Source organism: Ornithodoros turicata, chromosome 2 (assembly GCF_037126465.1).
Source record: "Ornithodoros turicata isolate Travis chromosome 2, ASM3712646v1, whole genome shotgun sequence".
NCBI classification, from domain to species: Eukaryota; Metazoa; Arthropoda; class Arachnida; order Ixodida; family Argasidae; genus Ornithodoros; species Ornithodoros turicata.
The window spans coordinates 40,492,394-40,511,578 of record NC_088202.1 but is presented as its reverse complement, the minus strand read 5'-3'; the positions used below and the strand labels follow the sequence as shown (position 1 = coordinate 40,511,578).

Genomic DNA, 19,185 nt, shown 5'->3' with positions numbered 1-19,185 from the left:
TAAAAACGTATTATAGTAAATGTGATTAGCAGACTGACGAATAATATCACTGCAAATGTCCAAAATATACAAGCAAAAATTCGGCAAAATACATGGTAAAACATGCACAAATATATGTAGCTGCAATACAGAAATCGACTCCGGTACGGCACCTTGCGTGAAAACCAGCGCATCAGTAATATGAATAAATGAATAAGAAACAGCCAGTAACAACCACACAATTGTCTACACTGCTGTAAATCAGTGACGTAACACTTAAACATCCACTACCTTTCTTTTCTTTTCTACCAACAAGCCCCTTCTGTTATGCTCGGGGATGGGATTTTTAGTTTGTCGAGTATGTGGTGCATGCCATATTGAGTCCAGCACCCATGCTGAGTTGCGTGCAGATCACAGGTAGCACGCTTAAGGCCCCTGCCTGTCACGAAATGTGCGAAAATTCGCGAAATTCAAAGTTTGGCACGGAATTTAGCAGAATCGCTCAATTTTCGGAAATTTCCGCAAGAAAGGGACCAATTTTCATCGGCTTTGCGTCATTTCCAGCCATGCACAAGCATAAAAAAACTTTCTATCGTCCATTCAGCTAGAGAACTGGGCGCAGTCTTTCTGAACTTCCAATATGTTTCAAACGTTCTTCGAATACATTCGCAATTTTTGTTCCTAAAGCGAGTTTCACCCCACGCACGCAAAAACTGCGGGAAGCCCACTTAGCAGAGCCGCTTGCAGCTGGCCAAGTCATATTTTTGTGTGCAATGGCCCAGCCGTTACTGGAATTGAAACGGCAACTGTTTTCCCATTTTCTCCATATCAAATGCAATTACTTCAGTTTTCTTTTTAAATTTTAGTGCATGAAACCTTGCTAGCAGGTATGAAGCATGAATCTCAACTGCTCAGTTAATGCGTGACGAGAACTAGCTCTGAGAGATGAGGTGAAAACTAATCAATGCTCATTCTAGCAACTACTTGTTCTTCGTCGGGCTGTGAATAAAGTATGCACTCTCATTCTTGTTGCAGGTGCACTTTTCCAAAGCTGTGGCCAGGGCCGGCATTCACTCTTTGCGCATGCACAAACAAGCAGAGGAATTTGCGCACCTCACGCAGTGTCCAAGCAAATGGCAATTTTGTGCCTCCCCCTTCAGGCCAGCTGCCCCTGTGGAGGTCGGCTCTGGCTGTGGCTGAATTATTGCATCCGTTGCATCTGGCAGATATCGGAAGTTTGTAAGCATGCATTCGTGCTTGTCATTCAGCTGTGGTCACATGTTTTCACACATGGACACTGCAAACAGCTTTTCTGAAAGGGTATAGAGCAAGCTGAAGGTGTAGCATTACACCTAAAAGGGAGTCAGTTACGGTACCATCCTATTACACCAATATTGGTGTAGAAATACTCCAATACACAAAGGGTGTATTTTCTTCAAAGGGTGCTGCTGTACACCTTAAAGGGAGTCAGTTAGGGTACCATGGAATTACACCCAAAAGGGAGTTTTTCAGTTTACAGTGATACGACCTAGACGGCCTCCCGCTACCTCTACAGTAGCCGTTGAACCTCTTCCGACGCAGCGCACGGATGGCTCACCACACGAGTTCCGTATTCTCCCAACTCAACCCTGAGTTATCCGGGTGCCCTTCCGGTACACTATCGTTACAGCTCTAACTGTCCCAGACCAAGTTGCGCGACACTGTTCGACACTGCGCAAACTCTCTGCAACACGATGCTCGACAGTTTCCCAAGTGGGTTCCAACTCGCATACAATCTCTCAGCAAAAGTCAACTCCGCCTCCTACAATGACCGAGGTCCTGTCGCGGACGCCAGATTTGTCACGAATGTAGTCGAGTTCGTCACCAACTCCGAGGGAATGGCCTAGGAACAGACCAGTCCGCTCTTAGTTCCCGGGCAGTGACGCCACATTATGCAGGTAATTTGGACCTCGACAAGAAGGAAATTGGGGTGCCAGCAAAGAGTCGACATTTGCAACATTTTACTGGGAAATATAACAAAGTTTAACAAAGACATCACTGCAACAGTACTGGTAGTCTGGTATAGCACATATCTGTCGGACTCCTGCGAAGTCAGGTGCTGGATGCGTCCAGTGGAACGGTCGACGATGACGGGTCACGGCACTCTTGCGCTGGTGGTTCCCTTGATGACTGTAAAGTCCACAGCCGCACACGGCTCCCGTGCGATGTTCTCACTCAGTCTATCGCATCGCAGAGTTCTCACACACAAAGTCCGGAGTCGGCAACACGGCCATACCTTGCCAACTACTCTCTTAATCCCACTACGCTCCCAGAGGTTTTTCTTTTCTTCCTCCCTCTTCGTTTTTAACACTTGTTCCATGTGTGGCGCCCTAGCTTCTACAGGCTTCTTATTACGTTCCTTGGGGGGAGGAAGACGTCAGAAGGGCTTTGCGTTGTAGCCTTTGGTCCCGGGTTTGCAAGCGACAGATAGGAAATACCATCAGCTCCAGAGGGGACTTAGTTCTATAGCGGAGGAGTGCAGAAGACGCCATAGTGAATGCACAGTTCAGCGCGTTATCAGTGGACGAATCCTCCGTATGAATTGAAAACTCAAGAGAAAACGCCGACATCTTGCTGCTGCGATGCTGCAAGTAGCTGCATCAGTAGCTGCGAAGCTGCTACTGATGGCAGCATTAGGACCTTGGAGAAGTCATCCTGAATTGCGGTTTCGTCAACTCTGCGATGCAACGCAAGCGCCCGGAAAGGATATTGTTACGAGCAGCACAGCGTCATGATGGCAATGGTTTAATGAAAGAATATGAATGCGCGTGATATGCTTCTTGTCATCGTCGTCGCTATACTGCCCCTCCCCCTCCGAAGGCGTGATCCCCCGCAGGCACGATGGGTGACATGACAACGCAGATGACCAATGGTCAAGAGACATCGGTGACAATGGTGACGTCATGGACGTGGATGCTGACGGGTTGAAGGATGGTGGCGACGTGGACGATTTAGGACGACGTCGACGACGTGACGTGGATGATGTGACGAGTAATAGCGACGTGGACGGATAAGGAACAGGGCAATGAATGATGTTTGGCAACGATGTGGATGATGGGGCGCTGGGGGACGCTGTGCTGCTCGTGTTCCGAGGGCGGGAGCTGAGCCATCACGGGGTGCTGGTGTCACTGGCGTCGATTCTCATCGTGGCTGGGGACGGCTTCTGGTCAAGTCGGGTCATCTTCGGTCTGATATGTCTGTCGGCAAGTCGAGGCTGGGGTGTCGATGTCCACGGCAGCAGCAGTTCCGTAGGAGCGAGCCAGCACCTCCACCAAAACGTTACGAGCAGTACAGCGTCGTGATGGCAATGGTTTAATGAGAGAACGAGAATGCGCGTGACATTTATTTATTTATTTACTGGGATAATACTGCCGGTCATCAGTTGAGGGCCAAGGCAGAAGAGCACAATGAGCAACACAGGGACACAACATCAATTTGGCTCAGACAGAGCCTAACATAACGAAAATAGTACAAGAAAAACAAGTGATCGCCTAATTCAGCATGCTTAGTTGGTCAATAACTGCTTTAGAAAAAGCTGCGGAGCCAGGAATGCTCGTCAGGTGTGGTGGTAGCTTGTTCCATTCGCGAGTAGTGCGAGGAAAAAAAGAACAATTGAACAACTGCTTTCTGCAACGAAACTCACTGATGAGGTTAGCGTGTTTCTGCCTGGTGGTACGACCCTCGTTGAATTTAAGATAGTCGTCGAATTTAAGACCGCTTTTAGCATGTACAATACTATGAAAAAAAAAATGAAGACGCCTAATAAGGTGTCTTCATTTTTTTTCATTTTATTGTCTTCATTTTATTGTCTTCATTTTCTCCGCAGAGAAGTATACTTCTCTGTGGCAGGCTAAAGGTAACAGGTCTGATGCTTGATACAACGATGTGACCGAGGTATCTCTCCCGTATGAATTATATACAAAACGCAAGGCTTTTTTCTGGACAGATTCCAGACAATAAATTAGGACTTGGGTAAATGGGTCCCACAACATGTCGGCATATTCTAGAAGTGGACGCATTAAAGTTTTGTATGCTGTCAGTTTAGTCGCAGAAGTACAATGGCGCATATTTCTTTTCAGGAACCAGAGCTTGCGTGACGCTTTGGCAGCGATACGATCAATATGCGCTGTCCAACTAAGGTTTGACGAGAGGATGACGCCCAGATATTTATGTTTGGGAACCTTTGTGAGTGGAACGCTGTCTATAACATAGGAAGACAAAATTTGTGATTGTTTCGTAGACACAGTCATTTGTACACATTTTCCTACGTTTAAATTCATCTGCCACGAGTCGCACCATTTAGAAACAGAATCGAGTGCAGCTTGCATACAGTTCTGACCAGCACTATCAGACACTCTTGTGAATAAAACACAGTCATCGGCAAAAAATCAACAATGTACACCTGGATATTCTACGCATAAATCATTGATGAAGATGAGAAAGAGTAGTGGCCCTAGCACAGAACCCTGTGGCACTCCAGAAAGAACAGGCAAATGCGAGGATACCTCATGGCCAATACTTACAAACTGTTTGCGGTTAGTGAGGTAAGAATCAAGCCACCTGACTAGACGATCGTTATCTAATATATATCTCAGTTTAAACAGCAGTTTGCGATGAGACACTCTATCGAATGCTTTTGTAAAGTCCAAGAACACAACGTCAACTTGGCCGTCATTGTCTATTGCTGAGGCGAATTCATGAAAGGTATGAACCAGCTGCGTCACAGTGGAGTATCCCCTCCGGAAACCATGTTGAACACTAACCAAAAATGACACATTTTCCAGGGAAGTCACGATATGCTTAAAAACAAAGTGTTCCAGGACTTTACTGCACGAACTTAGCAGTGAGACAGGTCTGTAGTTACTCAAGCAGGTTTGGTCTCCTGACTTGAATATGGGCACAACCTTTGCAGGTTTCCAGTCGTTCGGGACAGTGATATGCCTCTTGTCATCGTCGTCGCTACGTATTGCTGCTCGAAAGCACGGAGTTCGAGAGTTCGAGGTAAACCTCATTACCCTCGGCACTAAATCGGGGGAGTGACCCCTGAACCTTGCACTGCTCGATGTTACGGGTGCACGGTTTGACAGCTGCGACCGTTGGCCGTAAATTTGGACAAGAGGGCGGGGGTTAAGAGGTGACGCTCCTGTCAAAGATTTTAAAACAACCCAATTGGGAGTTTCAACGCTTTGAACCCGGGACGTCCGATTGGTGGTCCTGGGTTGAGGTTGTGGTCCAGATTGTGACCCTTTTAAGGAGGTGTCGGAGCCCAAAGAGAGGAGGAGAAACTCTTGCCAAGGGTCTGGGACCCGTGTGAATTGAATTTTAGCTCCAGCCCGGAGAGTTTTGTAGCAGTATGTTGAACTTGTGTGTTGTACATAAGTGTAAATAAACCTAGTCGTTGTTGAGCCCCTTGTCCGTCAGACGTCTTTGTGGAAATCAGTTCCCAATCACCAGACGTCACATCAAACCGATCTTCCAGCAATAGAATCAAGTGGTGGAATAAATTTTACCGACAGCCAGCTCCGTCTTGAAAGGCGCTGTTGATGTCGGCGCACGATACGGCGAACGCGACAGAGCTCTACGTAGTCATCATGCTGACCTGATCTTCGGAAGCGGCGTTCCGCTCGACGCCTAATCTACGCAGTTTTTCAAAATCGATATCAACTGCACCGAACCTGGGAGGTGATTGAATCACTGTTGTTGCTGACGTCAGTTGCTTTGCAATTAATGTGTGCAACGAATCAAGGTCCAGAGCCTCGGACACGGCATGATCAAGGGACGAAGTAAGGAGCTTGCAGTCTATTAAACGTGTCTTATGCGTGCGAGGGTATGCGAAGTAGCAAGAGAGCACCACCGGAGCGTGGTCGCTTCCCCTTTCTTTACTTCCTATAGATCGTTTACAGCAGAGTTATCTGGGCGCCGCCATCTTAGCGCACGTGACCTTGCGCGCCACTGCTTGCCTTCTCTTTCGGCTGCCTGTTGGCACGGCGCACGTAGTACGGCGGTGCCATCCAGAGACGCTTTCCCCGATTTTAAACCTTTTGCAACGAATTCCGGATGGAAGGATGAAAATTTGCCGCAGCTTCAACGGTCAGGTGAGTGCATTTGCTTGATTTAGAGGGATATTTCTGTCCTCATGCGTCCCACATGATCGGCCCCACTATGCTCGACTTACTACATATTTCGGCGTGTTTTTTTTTCTCTCTTCTTTTGTTGCGCATACGTTACGTTGTTGGTACGCTCATAATGTAATATCGTAAGATCGTGATTTCTTGCTTTTTAATTCAAGAGTTGCCGTACAACTACCTGAGAAAGATATGCATGTAGGTTATGTTGTCGTTATGAAGTAGCATACTTTAATTGTTGATTTCAGATGTATACAACCACATGATCAAGGGGCTACAGGGAGAAGGAAAGCCTGCGCTGAACTAGAGAAAATTTTCAAAGAAAACGAAGCTGTTTGACAGTGGCCATGTCGGGGAAGTACTGTGGCAGTGCAACTATGGTGCATGAATTTTAAAGGCCGACATCAGGTCTACACAAACAGTGAGCCGATCGTGTAGTACAGAGACTCGCTTCGCGCCCACCTTGGCGGCAACATGCACATGTAAAGCTCTGCTCATCAAGGTTGTAGAGGCGACAAACAAGGGGCTCACGAGTGCTTCGTGCACTGACAAGACATGTACATGGAACCGTTCAACTGCAAGGAACGTGACCCCAGTTACTATGGGGGAAGTTTATTCTCACAAGCAGCAGGCAACGCCTACAGCAGAGCTTGGGGCTCAGACAGAAATGCTGCGCCACTTTGAGGGCTGCATTACTTTCCCTCACTTACTTTCCCGGTTTGAAATCATTCCTCTGATGATTAGATGCCTACCATTAATTCGAAATATAATAACATAATTCAAAAACAGCTTGTGCGACCTCCTTCACATATAATGTCATTGTATATTGTCGCGTTTATCTCACTAATATGTTCTTGGCAAAGTTGCTCGTTTATTGTCATTATGTTGCGTCAATTGTTATTGTGCTTTGACCTTGCATCGTGTCCTGCTCACTTCCCTCTTTAATGACCCCTGGGACTTGCGGTATATGAATAAGTAAATAAAATAAATACCGTTGTCGAATCAGCTTGTTTTTCTCTCTTTGTGGAAATCCGTGCATTGCAAAAGGCCTCGAACGCGGGCAGTCTTTGTATAGCGACGGCTCGTGAATTTAGCAAACAGCTTCGTCCCACACGATCAGATCTCTGTCACAGTTTCTACACTCAATCACGGAACAACCCTTCCCTCTGCTTTTCCAGATTTTGCATAGAACTGTAGCACAGCGGCAAAGAAGGTCGGAAGCACTCACACAGGCAAAGGCACACAGGCACTCGCAGAAGGCAAGCAATAGCGTGGCTACTGTGGCGCCATCTACTAGCGCCCGAAGCAACTGGCTGCTGTAAACGGTCTATATCAGTCTTCCACCTGATAGAGCTGGCAATCTCAGCGGAGCATAAAGTGATGTCGACAGCTGGTGTACCATACAAGAACCGTACTTATAGTAAAGTACAAAGTCTTTTGCAAAGTAACTAATCATCAAGTACATTACAAATTTAGATCATGTCGCTGGACATTTCAACACTTCGTAGTGATGAAGCGTGAGGCAATTATGTTCCGACTGCTATCTTTAGAAAGCTTTTAGCTAGCATTTTTGCCAAGTGCTAGTTAGAAAACATGGATAGTCTACAGCTACGCTGATTGATTAATATGAACGAAATAAATGATTTTGCGACCAACTTTTCCGTTTGTATTGCCAATACATTGTACTGTTAGCGGTGCACAATTATGCATATCATATGGTTCATAGCTCATCTTAAGTATTAAATGTATTTATGCACTGTGTACCTACCTGCACATAGTAGAGAGTATGGTGTACCTTGCAGTCCATCATTGCTCATATACCTGCATTTGTAATTGGCTTTTCGTTTTGATGCTTGTGTTTATTGAACCAGAGTGTTCTCGGAGAGAAAACGAAAAAGAAAACGGACCCGGCAGATGAGTTGCGAAGAAAGATCAGTTGATAGAGTGTCCTCCCACTGATCCCAACTTGGTTCGAACCTGGCCAATGACGGTGACAGACCTGGCAGGGTACAAGTTGCTTAGATACGCCGTCTTCCGCACGCCATGTCGCCGCACGTTAAAGGGGCCGTAAACAGGTATGCAAGGTGCGCATTTCTCTGCATCATATTATTGAAACTTGTACAGTGAAAGCTGCTTGTAATTACTACCGCTCAAATTCAAAAGGCGCTTACATACGGATGAAATATTCACTGCACTCTTTCGCTCCGCCCTGGGCCCTGCGCTCTCAATTCACGTCATTTTGACGTGGCACTTTTCTCACCAATAAACCTCTACCCCAGAAACGTCACCCTGACGCTGGTAGACAGTCTGAAACCGAAACAGATTGGACGGGGGAGAGCTGGGTTCCACGAATGGGCATTTGTTCGCTGCCTCTTATTGAAAGAAAACTAGGACCGAAGGTCGCGTCCTTTTCAGAGACCATCGTAATCCCCTCAAGACCATGGCTTTCCTTGCGCGACCTTGTTCGCCACTAGCTTTGAACGTAGTTCAACTCTACCAAATTCGTGGCGCTGTCGAACACCATGACGTCATTTCTTTACAAGCAAGTAGAGGTCTATTACAATCAAGAAATCAACGTATGATTTTATTTCGCTTGCGGAAATTGATTAGATGGTCGTGCGTCTTATTGCATTCTAAGTCTGACCAGTTACAGCCTCAAACGGGAAAAGAAATGCGTTCAATTTAGATATCACACGCGCACTACGTTTTCCGCGCAACAGAACGCAGTACAGCGCGAGCCGACGCCACAGTTGCGGAATCTCACGTGCGCGGTGTGGAGTTGTGAGTTTTGGTTTGCTTTCGCTTCATGCTCGTTCTGCTCTAAGTTCCTCTGGGGTGTCTTGTTTTGTTTGTTTTCGTGTAAATATATAAATTTCAAAGTTAACTCTAAGTAATACTTGTATATAGCTCTTTTTCTGTAGTTAGCATTTGCCAAATATGCCTCCTGTGTGCATAGTCGCAACGTGCACCCAATCGACGCGTAAAGAATCAACCACCTAAGTTGAGATTTCACAGTGCGCCAAATGACGAACCTCGTAGGTCGTCATGGTTAGAACTTATTGGACAGCAGAACGTGTCTGTGGAGAACCTACCAAAGACAATGTTTGTATGCGAGGACTACTTCAATGCGAAAGCATACCGCATGGCCATAATGGGACCTGTCAGCAAAAAGCTTCGCGATGATGCTGTCCCATCACTACAACTGCCCAAGGATGTCGACGACGGTCCATCGAAACACTGTGTTGTTTTGGTAAGTCCTGTTTATAGTGAGTACCGTTCAAACTAGAAATCAAGTGCTTCAGAAAATACCGCCTGCCTACAACTCAGTTTCGCGTGTCCCTGTCAAAACATGAGCTGTAATTCTACTGCACGGTTGCTGTACGCTATCTCAATGCTGGATTCCAGCTAGCTGTGGTTTTGGTGCACCCTGCAGGAAATAGCAGGGCAAATGAAGCAGCAGCATATCACTTTTCTAACATGACCGTGTGAGGGTGCGTTGAAATTACTGTTTCGTGATAACCATATGGTAATCTCGTTTCTTCCATTATCCAGGTCCCAAAACAAGTGCAACTCGCCCAACATTCACCACTGTTGCAGCATCCACTAGTGTGTTCTCTGCAAACAGTAAGACAGCTTCTTTCACTGAATTCCAGTCTCTATAATAAATCACATTATTCTTTGTCAGCCTCCTCAAATGCCAGCAAGTCCAGTGCCGCAAGAAAACGCCACCCATCATCATCACGCATGTTTGTGGTGGTCCCACGTAAATTGGTGAGCTTCGGCCTTGTCATTTGAATATGCTCACATATGCATCATAGACATTGGGAAATTATTGTAAACATGCTAATTTCATCTTCTAGTGACCAGCACTACAATTATAAACACTATCTGACAGCCGCTAGTGGGTGTAAGATTAAGTAGAAAAAAGGGTACCAGCATCCTATAATGCAATTATTGTGACACAGCTGAAAATAAAGTATTTCAAGATGTTGTGGCAGCACATGCCTGTGACAGAACACATTTGAAAGCTAAAAAAATGAGATACAGTGAACCCTCGTTATTATGACCATGGTCGTTCCCGAAAATTTTGGTCATAATGCGGAATTGTCATATTAAAGGGGGAGATTTGCAGAGGTTTCACTGCATTGTTCCCCAGGAGTATGGTCGTAAAGCGCGTATGTCAGATTATCGGGGATCATATTAACGAGGGTTCACTGTATATTGTTAAAGAAATAAAATGTCACCTCATGTGTTTTTACAGGAGTATCGTTCACCTACAAGCATGACAAAAACAAAACCAGTTGTGGTGCACCGATGACCATGTAAGTATAACTCAAGCATGTTACGTAGCTAACTCCAAAGTGGGAACTGTATAGGGAACAGGTCTTCTTTGGAGAAGCTTCAGTGAGCTTGGGATTCAGGCAGAAGCAATACACACGACAGAACAAGATTCATACGAGCGGAAAAGACCTATATTGCAAAAACAGGAGGTCAAAGGAAACGTGGAGGGAGAATTGAATACTGTGACATTGACAACATGGCCATAACATCTCACAATTTATGACGACATTGCCAATGGCTAGTGGCTGTTGCCAAGAGTATGTTCATTGCTCCCTTTGCGTTTTCCTTGATCCTTTGCTTTTGTATAATAAAGGATCTTTTGCTGATGTGAGCCTTGTTCTTGTTCTGTTGTGTGCACTTGAAATTGTTGTCATGTATTCCTCACGTTCCCGCATCTCAGACGTTTGTGATCACCAACTTGTCTGCTTCCACGTCATTCTTTCCAATATAATGACATGCAGCCATTTCACTAAACCTCCACCTGAAGTTGCAGATACACAGACAGACAGCTGCGAAAGCACTGCAGGACGGGGTTGTCAGACAGAGACACGGGAACTGGCAGTTGAAAGAAACGCCACTGTCAACACGAGCTGCACAACAGCCGCGACTCCCGCAAACTCATACACAGGAAGCCAGCCTGCCCAAACTGATGATGATGACGATGAAGGTGATGACGACTACAGTCCGTCACAGGAAGAGAGTAGTATAGTGGGTGAGTTTTAGTCTATAAGCCGAAGACACTTACGTATCTGACCGGAAATAGATGAAGTGTTTTCCAATTTTTCTAGCAATTTGAGAGACTGTGGAAACACATATTGGGAAAATTTGCATAATTGATTTATGTAAAAAAAGCAGATCTGTAAACATTTTGAAGGAAGCCTTTGATTTCTGGTTTCCAGGTGGTCCACAAAAATCCCGTACTGAGAACTTCCTCTTCAGTTTCCTCAGTTTTCTTACTGTTACCGTTAATCAGCTGAAGTCCATCACTTTAAAAAAGTATTGAAAAAAAGTGATGCATGCAATAAGCCTTCTCAGATATTCTAAATCTGAATATTAGGGGAGATCCTGCATTAAAAGAAAAGAGAATCGGAGTGCAAGTAACAACAACAACAACAACTTTATTTGTGACCTTGGAGAGTGGGGAGTTTCATCGCCACAGGCGATACTCTACCCCATTGCTGGTTGGAATGGGGGGAATAAAATAACGAGCCCCTTCACAATAACGATCGAAGTCCGATGGTGTCCAGAAATGTCAGAAGAGCTTTGAGCGCAGAGCGTTGCTGGGCTGGATTGAACCAGGGACCAAGCAATTTCGATAAGAGAAAGGGCGAGAGTCCAGCTGACGAAGAGACTCGAAGAGTGTGGTTCGGGAAGGTTGGTAGTGAGGGCAATGAAGAAGAATATGCTCCAGATCCTCAAGAGCACCACAGTGGCAGCAGGTGGGAGAGTCAACTTGTCTCAAGCGGTAACGCCACTGAGCTGTAAAGGCCACATCGAGGCGCATTCGGTGGATTAATGCAGCATCTTTACGAGAGGTGTTTCGTGGCATGCTGAAAGCGAGCGTTGGATCAACTCTGCTCAACATAGAGGGGGAAGAATGTCGGTTGTCCGTTGGCGGGAAGCCAGGGGTATCACTAGGCGTCGCAGAATTGAACGGCGGTCTCCTCTCAGCAGAACAATACAGGTCCGTTCCCGATACTAGAGTGCTGCTTCTGCGGCGCCCTCGGCCTGCTCGTTCCCCACGACACCACAATGGGCTGGAACCCACTGGAGAACTAGCCTGTGGCCTGCGGCGTAGATAGTGTGGTAAGCCATTAACACATCTGTGACGAGGGCTGCGGATGGGCCTCATATGCCGGAATTTTCAATTGCCTGAAGTGCAGACTTGGAGTCTGTAAAGATTCCCGGGGTAAAAAGATCCCCATTCCCGGGGTGTAAAATCAGCGATGTGTTGTAGAAAGAAAAGGATGGCATAAAGTTCCGCAGCTGTGGAGGCGGTTGGATGTGAAAGGCGTCTCCCGTGCACTACGCCTTCGGATGGTATGACGAATGCTGAGGCGGTATAGTGTCCTTAGTTATGAAGCCAGTGAGAGTCCTGCGTGTCCTCTGCGCTACTCGATAGAAGTCGCTTTCAGGGCGGTATCGAATTTTCCTGAGGAGCGGGTGGCGGGGAATGTGAGCACGCAAACGGAGGTAGTGCCGAGCCGTCTCCCGTTCACGGAGAACTTCAATCGGGAGCTCACCAGCTTCAGCCAGTACTTGCCGTGTTTCAGCCATTCTTGGAACTCCGAGGCATCGACGAAGGCTTCGAGCAAACAGGGACCGACGTGTATTTAATGAAGTTGTTGATATCCTGTGCAGAATAGGAAGGCTGTAAAGCAAGTGCAAGTGCAAGTGCAAGTGTAAAGCGAGTGCAAGTAAAAAAGTGTGACATTATGTATATTTTGTATCTTCATGTACTCCCTTGTTTGTTCCTAGTGTGCAAGATGTGCCCTCGCCGCTTACGCTTCAGAACGAAAGAATGTTTTTGGTGTTTGAGACGTGCCTCCTGGAGTTATTTCAAAACTGACGGAAATGCTTATCCCGTTACTCTGTCGAGGTGACAGCTACGGGCACCATGATAAGTGTGAAAACCCGGTGCCACGGTGGACATGAGCTGACATGGGAGAGTCAACCTGTGGTCAATGGAAGGCCAGCCGGAAACCTTCTGCTGTCAGGTTCCATATTCTTCTCTGGAGCAAATGCAGCACCAACTCTGCGAATGCTGAAGCACATAAACGTGCAAACGTTCAGCCTCACAAAAGTTTACAGATTCCAAAGCTGCTTTCTTGTTCCAGCCGTAGAGAAGGTTAGTAAGAAATCTTTATCACTTTTACGCCCATATTGCTGCGTCTTGGGGTCCGAGCGGTGATGTGACGGGGAGGTGGCCAGGCAGGGATCCGACTCAAACAACAAAACAGTGGTTTATTGCATTAAAAACAATTAAAAACCCCCAGTGCTGGGTAGGACAAGGACAGAGGATAAAAGGACAAGGTCCTTTTATCCTCTGTCCTTGTCCTACCCAGCACTGGGGGTTTTTAATTGTTTTTAATTCAATATGAACCAACCAGCCCAAACGCTTACTCTACTACATGTTTATTGCATCTTCGACGGGTTTCAGAGAACAGACAGAGCGAACGGGTGAGTCCGCTCCTTATAAAGCATTCGAGCGGCCGTGGCCGTTACATACAATAGAGCACTCACTTCGTTAACAATAAAAGCACTTTGGTTTAAACGTATTAGTTCTGTACATATCACTGTCGTCTGGGCTCCATGGTCGTCTCCAGTCTGGAGGTGGCCGCTTTGTCCGAGGGAAGAAACGCAGCTGATCCGACCGTGACCTGCTTTTGCGCCCACGTTGGAGACACGTTAATGGGTTTGACGGATTAACTGTACGTTGTGACTTTTGAGAAGCTTTTCAAGAACCAGGTCGTATGCGGGAAGAAAAGGTTGCTCGGCGTCCGCTGACCATTCTTGGAGGACGCAAAGAGGCTCTTGCATTAGTGAATGGCCCAGGGAAACTCGTGTCGCAACAATATGCACTGTAAATATGCTTTTTTACAGGTCTGGTCATTGGAGCAGAGGCAACTTCCAGACCAGCTGGATGACCAGGCAGTAGATGTATCGGCAGATGGGAGGTGTGACTCTCCTGGGTTCTGTGCAAAATACACGACATATAGTGTCCATGTGGATCAACTGAACAAAATAATTCACTCCGTCCAAGTTCAACTGGCAGAGGTACGCGTATAAATTGTCTTCCCAACTTATAAGACTCCAGCAGGTTGGAAGTATCGATATAACCATCGAGATCTTTGTTTGGGATGTATGCTTTGGTGAAGCATGAACATGGGCATCAAATTTTTTTCTTTTTCACCACTTTCACATGTAGAACGAGAGGGTGACAGCAAGTGTCAACATAGAAAAAGATAGGCTCATCAGGAGTATTCAGTTTCTAAAGGAGCGAAATGGATGCTTTGAATGTTCATTTGCATACATTGCGTGCAGTTTATGTTTTCCTTATGTGTTGATGTCGTATGAATGCAATAGTGTACAGGTCTCGTGGAAGCATGTATGACGATATCAACTCTGCCGGTCAATGAGCAGGTTAATTCTCAGGAGGTTACGAGCTCTCGCTCTATCTATATTTCCGTTCTGCATGGCTCTGTTGTAGTACGCAATGAGATCACGAGCATCACAGCCGAGAGGCAGCAAAAGAAAAGAAACCAATGTAATACTTGCGAGTAAATCCCCACGGTACCAGTGTTCCAAGAAGCTCATTCTGTCGCAAATACTGTGTCCGGTTGTCATTCACTGTGCACATAATCTGCAATTGCGCTCACATTTCACGTGCGCCAGAATGCTGAATTTGGCTAAACTTTATTTCCCATTCTTAAGTCATTTCTTACTGGCTTTTACCTGTCGACGCCTGCTAAAATGAATGCTTTTCGATATAGATGCTGCATATTTCCCTGCATGTTTCCGAGCTTTTGTTGCATAAACGCCTACATGTTTTATCAATTTTTAGTGCATTTAAATCTGTGGTGTAGTGATTACGCACAGTGTGCATTTTCTTGCTTATGCTTTGTATGTTTGAGCAGGCATAAAGCTGAACTCTATAACAACAGACCGTCACCCTGACATAAGAAAGTACCTTGACAAGGAAGAACCAGCGATAAGGCACTTTTTCGACATTTGGCATATCTCAAAAAGTTAGTTGAATCACGTTGTGCGATATGGTATCCTTCACAGTGCATTGTTTCAGGTGTAAAAAAGAAGCTGACCGCGATCAGCAAAAGCGCCAACTGTCACAGCCTAGAGAAGTGGATCCAGGCAACGTCTAACCACCTGTACTGGTGTGCAAAAGCCAGTGGAGGAGATGCTCAGCTGACGACGGATGCATGGCTAAGCATCCAGAATCATGTTGTGGATATTCACAGTCAGCAGAATAGATCCTACCCATGCTGCCTTCATGGTCCAATCACAGATGGGGACTGGCTTGACCCCGGTAAGAAAAAAAAAATGGCAATATTGCTTTTTATGTTTTGGTTTCTTGTTATACTGCAATGGCAGATGTTTAGTCATAATACAATATGTAATAATTGCTGCAGATTCTTTGGCTTACAAAAAATTCAAAGAAGTGACTGGGAACCTACGGCTTTTCAAAGATGTTGCCCAGATGTCCGCAAACACACAAACTTACGCCCTTGAAAGCTTCCACAGCCTCCTGATCAAGTTCGCGCCAAAATTTGTGGCGTTTTCTCCCGAGGGCATGCTTTGCAGGTGAGTCATTTGGCATCTATTATTTCATAGGAGAAGAAAGCAGTGTTGTACGTATCGTCGTTACAAGTAACGCCGTTACAGTAATCGATACTTTTTCGGTATCGGAGTGCGTATCGCGATACTTTCTTAAGTGGGTATCGGAAAAGTATTTCCGTTACAAATTTATGGTAACGCATCGTTACCGATACCGATACTTTTTAGTGCCCCACCCTTTCTTCACCGACCATATTTCTTACTCTTATTCATTGTTATTGCCCTCGACAAGAAGCTTGTGGACACGCCTACGTGCTCCGTAACCGGAATTATGAAATTATACCAAACACGTGTTCACCGTTTTTCTTTGAAACTGAAGGAAATAACCACGCTCTGTTCAACAAAAGAGTTGAGGTCAATGAACAGAGGTCAAGATTTTGACAGTGCCCTCTGGATTCCACTGCTAAGCTGCCGTGTCGCACTGAGTCACGCTCGCATATACTGTGGCATTGTTAACTTCGGAAGGATTCCTGTGTCATTGGACTCCATGGTATGTGTGGGCCTGACACTAACTTAATTGTCACACTGGCCTCTGTCAGCTGCCGGAGACACCACGGCTTGCAAGGATGGCAGGAGACGATTTCAAGAACCAGCTATTGATAAAAGTCAAGCATAACGTTTCCGAGCTACATATGAAATATGCTGTCTTTTCACTGCAAAACTGTTCACGTAAGCATATTTCCGTGTTGCGCCATATCCGTATTTCAAACAAAAGTATTGCCCAAAGTATCGCGTTACTTTTTTTAGTAACGGTAGCGGTACTTCGTTACTTTAAAAAAGAAGTATCGATATCGGTATTTCGATACTTTTTACTCAAGTAACGGGTATCGGTATCGCGATACCATATTTCGGTAACGGGTACAACACTGGAAGAAAGTGACCGGCATGAAATTCTAACAGGACTAGACTGGCAGCTCTGCATTATAATGAAAATGCACAACGCTGCCAAGCGGAGACACTACGTGGAGACCTACGTTGGAAGATAAAAAACTCCAAAGCTAAGCAGAGACACCAAGTGGCTTGTCCTGTCAAGACTGCCCCTACATTTGGTACACACATTGTTTTACATTGATGTTCAGATTCTATAATATGTCATTTGTCCTCTCCTTTTCCTTCAGCCTACATTGCGAAGCTGCTTGCTGAAGCAGAAGTGCAGTGCAGGTCACATGCGTCATTTCAGGAGGCAAACAAGCAAAAATAGACACGGAGCTTCCCAGCACCGATGAGCCACTCGAGGCAAAAACTGCCTAAAGAAGTCGTCGTGGCTGCCAGGATGTCAAGACTAGGCACCTGATATTATACCTGGTCGTGATCCCATTGCATATCTGCTGCTTTCAAGCTTGTTGTCTGTTTGAGGCTCAGATTTGTAGGTGAGTTATGCTTATGTAAAGCAATCGTTGTAATCTCTTTTCTGTAATTAGATCTATCTTGCTTTCTGTTGCAGCTGTAGTGCAGAGGATATGTCTTTTTTTGTTTCATTTTTGTTTCAGTGTTGTTACAACAACGAAGAATAGCTGAGGGTGGCTATAAAAGCAGACACAACCAATACACAGGCCTCAGAGACTTTGGGGGGTGAGGGGGGACTTGCTTTGAGGTGATGGCGCATTGCACAATGGTAAAATAGAAGAAAAAAGCGATAAAAACCGGGCTGTTTGGTGATACATCCTAATAGCGATAAAAACCCAGTGCAGGGGACACAGAGAGACGAAACTTGGGTGCTTCGTCTGTTTTGTCTCTCTGTGTCGACTGCACTGGGGTTTTATCCCTTTTAAAATAGAGGAAGTCGTGGTACAGGAGATGGCGGGAGGTGCAGTTCCCTTTGCTCTGTGGTACTGACTGGCGACCGCAGAAAACACATGATCATTCCTCAGCTAGCCTTCATTGGGGAGCTTACTGTACCGGTTTACCATCAGGGTACATGGTACCCAGGTGGTCAAAATTATCCAGTGTCCTACCCTGCGGCACGTGCAGCATGTCGCCACACTAGTTGGACAAACTTTACGTGTAACATCATGGCACCATTATTACGATTACACGGCGAAGTCACCCCAGCAACCTCCAATCCACAAGTGCCTCAGCGTGCCACAGTGTGACAAATTTGAAGTTTCAGAATCTGCACAAAATAGACCTCTACCCGAGAAACGTTATGACGTAGGCAGACAGACTGAAACCGAAACAGATTGCAGGAGGAGGGCTGGCTTCTACGAATGGGCATTTGCTCGCTGCCTCCTACAGTCCTACTGAAAGAAAGTAGGACTGAAGGTTGCGTCCCTTTCTGGGACAATCATAACACCCTCAAGACCATGGCTTTCAGGTGCGTCCTTGTTCGCCCCTAGCTCTGAGCGTAGCTGTAGCACTGTCGAACACTAGGATGTCATTTGTTTACAAGCAGGGAGATGTCTGTTGTTTTCTGTATGTTTCATGGTTATACAGATACCATAGTTCAGCATTCGAAATGCATGAAAATGCGTATCAGGTGCTTTAGTACATATATGTATTGATAAACAGTGCATGGTTTCGCATAAGTCTGCCATTTGACGATATTTGTTGGGAGCTACCATATACATCATCCTCAGTAGTGCCCTGAGACCATTGATCACGTACATATGGAATAAGCTGCAAACTGTTACGTAGAGGGCGCTTGCACAGTTATTGCCAACACGCTCCCATTACATGAGACCTCTTCCTCTTCTGCTGCATATTTGAATGCACATGCTACCAGATTTTCATTACACAAAAGGCATGTCACACATATCACTTGGGTTTTCTTCTCGGCATCAACAATGGTGGTGGTGCACATCTCATATACTGGCATCCAGAGTTTTGTTTCAAACACTGACTTGACTTGTGTGACAATTTGTTTTATTCATGTAATTTCCAAGACTATTGGCAGTACAATCAAATATATAAGGATGACATATGCTATTTGCAGATTCATCCGTTGTATTTTCCTAATCATGCACGCAACTTACACATTTGTATCAGTTATACAAGTAGTATTTGTTAGTTGCTGCAATCCATTTCTGCAAGCACTCTGCTTCAAATCACACACACAAAAAGAAAGAGAGGGAGAAAAATTTGCTGTAAATAACAGCAAACTGAAGAATTACAGCAAAATTGACAAATACACAGGCTGTCATACAGCTAAAATAATGTAAGAAATTGCTACTTACTGTTCATCACTGGAGGAATCCTATGTAAGGCTACATTATTATCACCGAATGTCAAAAGCAACTGATGAACGTACCACATTAGTGCAGTGTGTACTATGCAGTTTCATATGAGTATACTTGTCTTCGTGCTGTATAACGTCATTCTAAGAGTTCCTGCGCTTTTACTATGTATACTT

At 45.5% G+C, this 19,185-nt stretch overlaps 1 protein-coding gene across 1 annotated transcript; it reads left to right on the top strand.

Moving 5' to 3' along the window:
• The first annotated feature begins 13,101 nt into the window (after positions 1–13,101).
• LOC135384551 (uncharacterized) lies at positions 13,102–17,037 on the top strand. Its single transcript, XM_064613747.1, has 7 exons — positions 13,102–13,332; positions 14,088–14,163; positions 15,122–15,232; positions 15,286–15,528; positions 15,632–15,803; positions 16,737–16,885; positions 16,955–17,037. The coding sequence occupies exons 1-7, from the start codon at positions 13,102–13,104 to the stop codon at positions 17,035–17,037; spliced, it is 1,065 nt and encodes a 354-aa protein (XP_064469817.1).
• Positions 17,038–19,185: the final 2,148 nt, after the last annotated feature.

Bases quoted from the DNA above. Each gene is read 5' to 3' on its own strand.
- LOC135384551 (XM_064613747.1), top strand. From the start codon at position 13,102: ATGATAAGTGTGAAAACCCGGTGCCACGGTGGACATGAGCTGACATGG. The intron at 13,333-14,087 runs GTTAGTAAGAAA...GCTTTTTTACAG, and splicing joins TTGTTCCAGCCGTAGAGAAG to GTCTGGTCATTGGAGCAGAG. The intron at 15,804-16,736 runs GTGAGTCATTTG...AAATTCTAACAG, and splicing joins CCCGAGGGCATGCTTTGCAG to GACTAGACTGGCAGCTCTGC.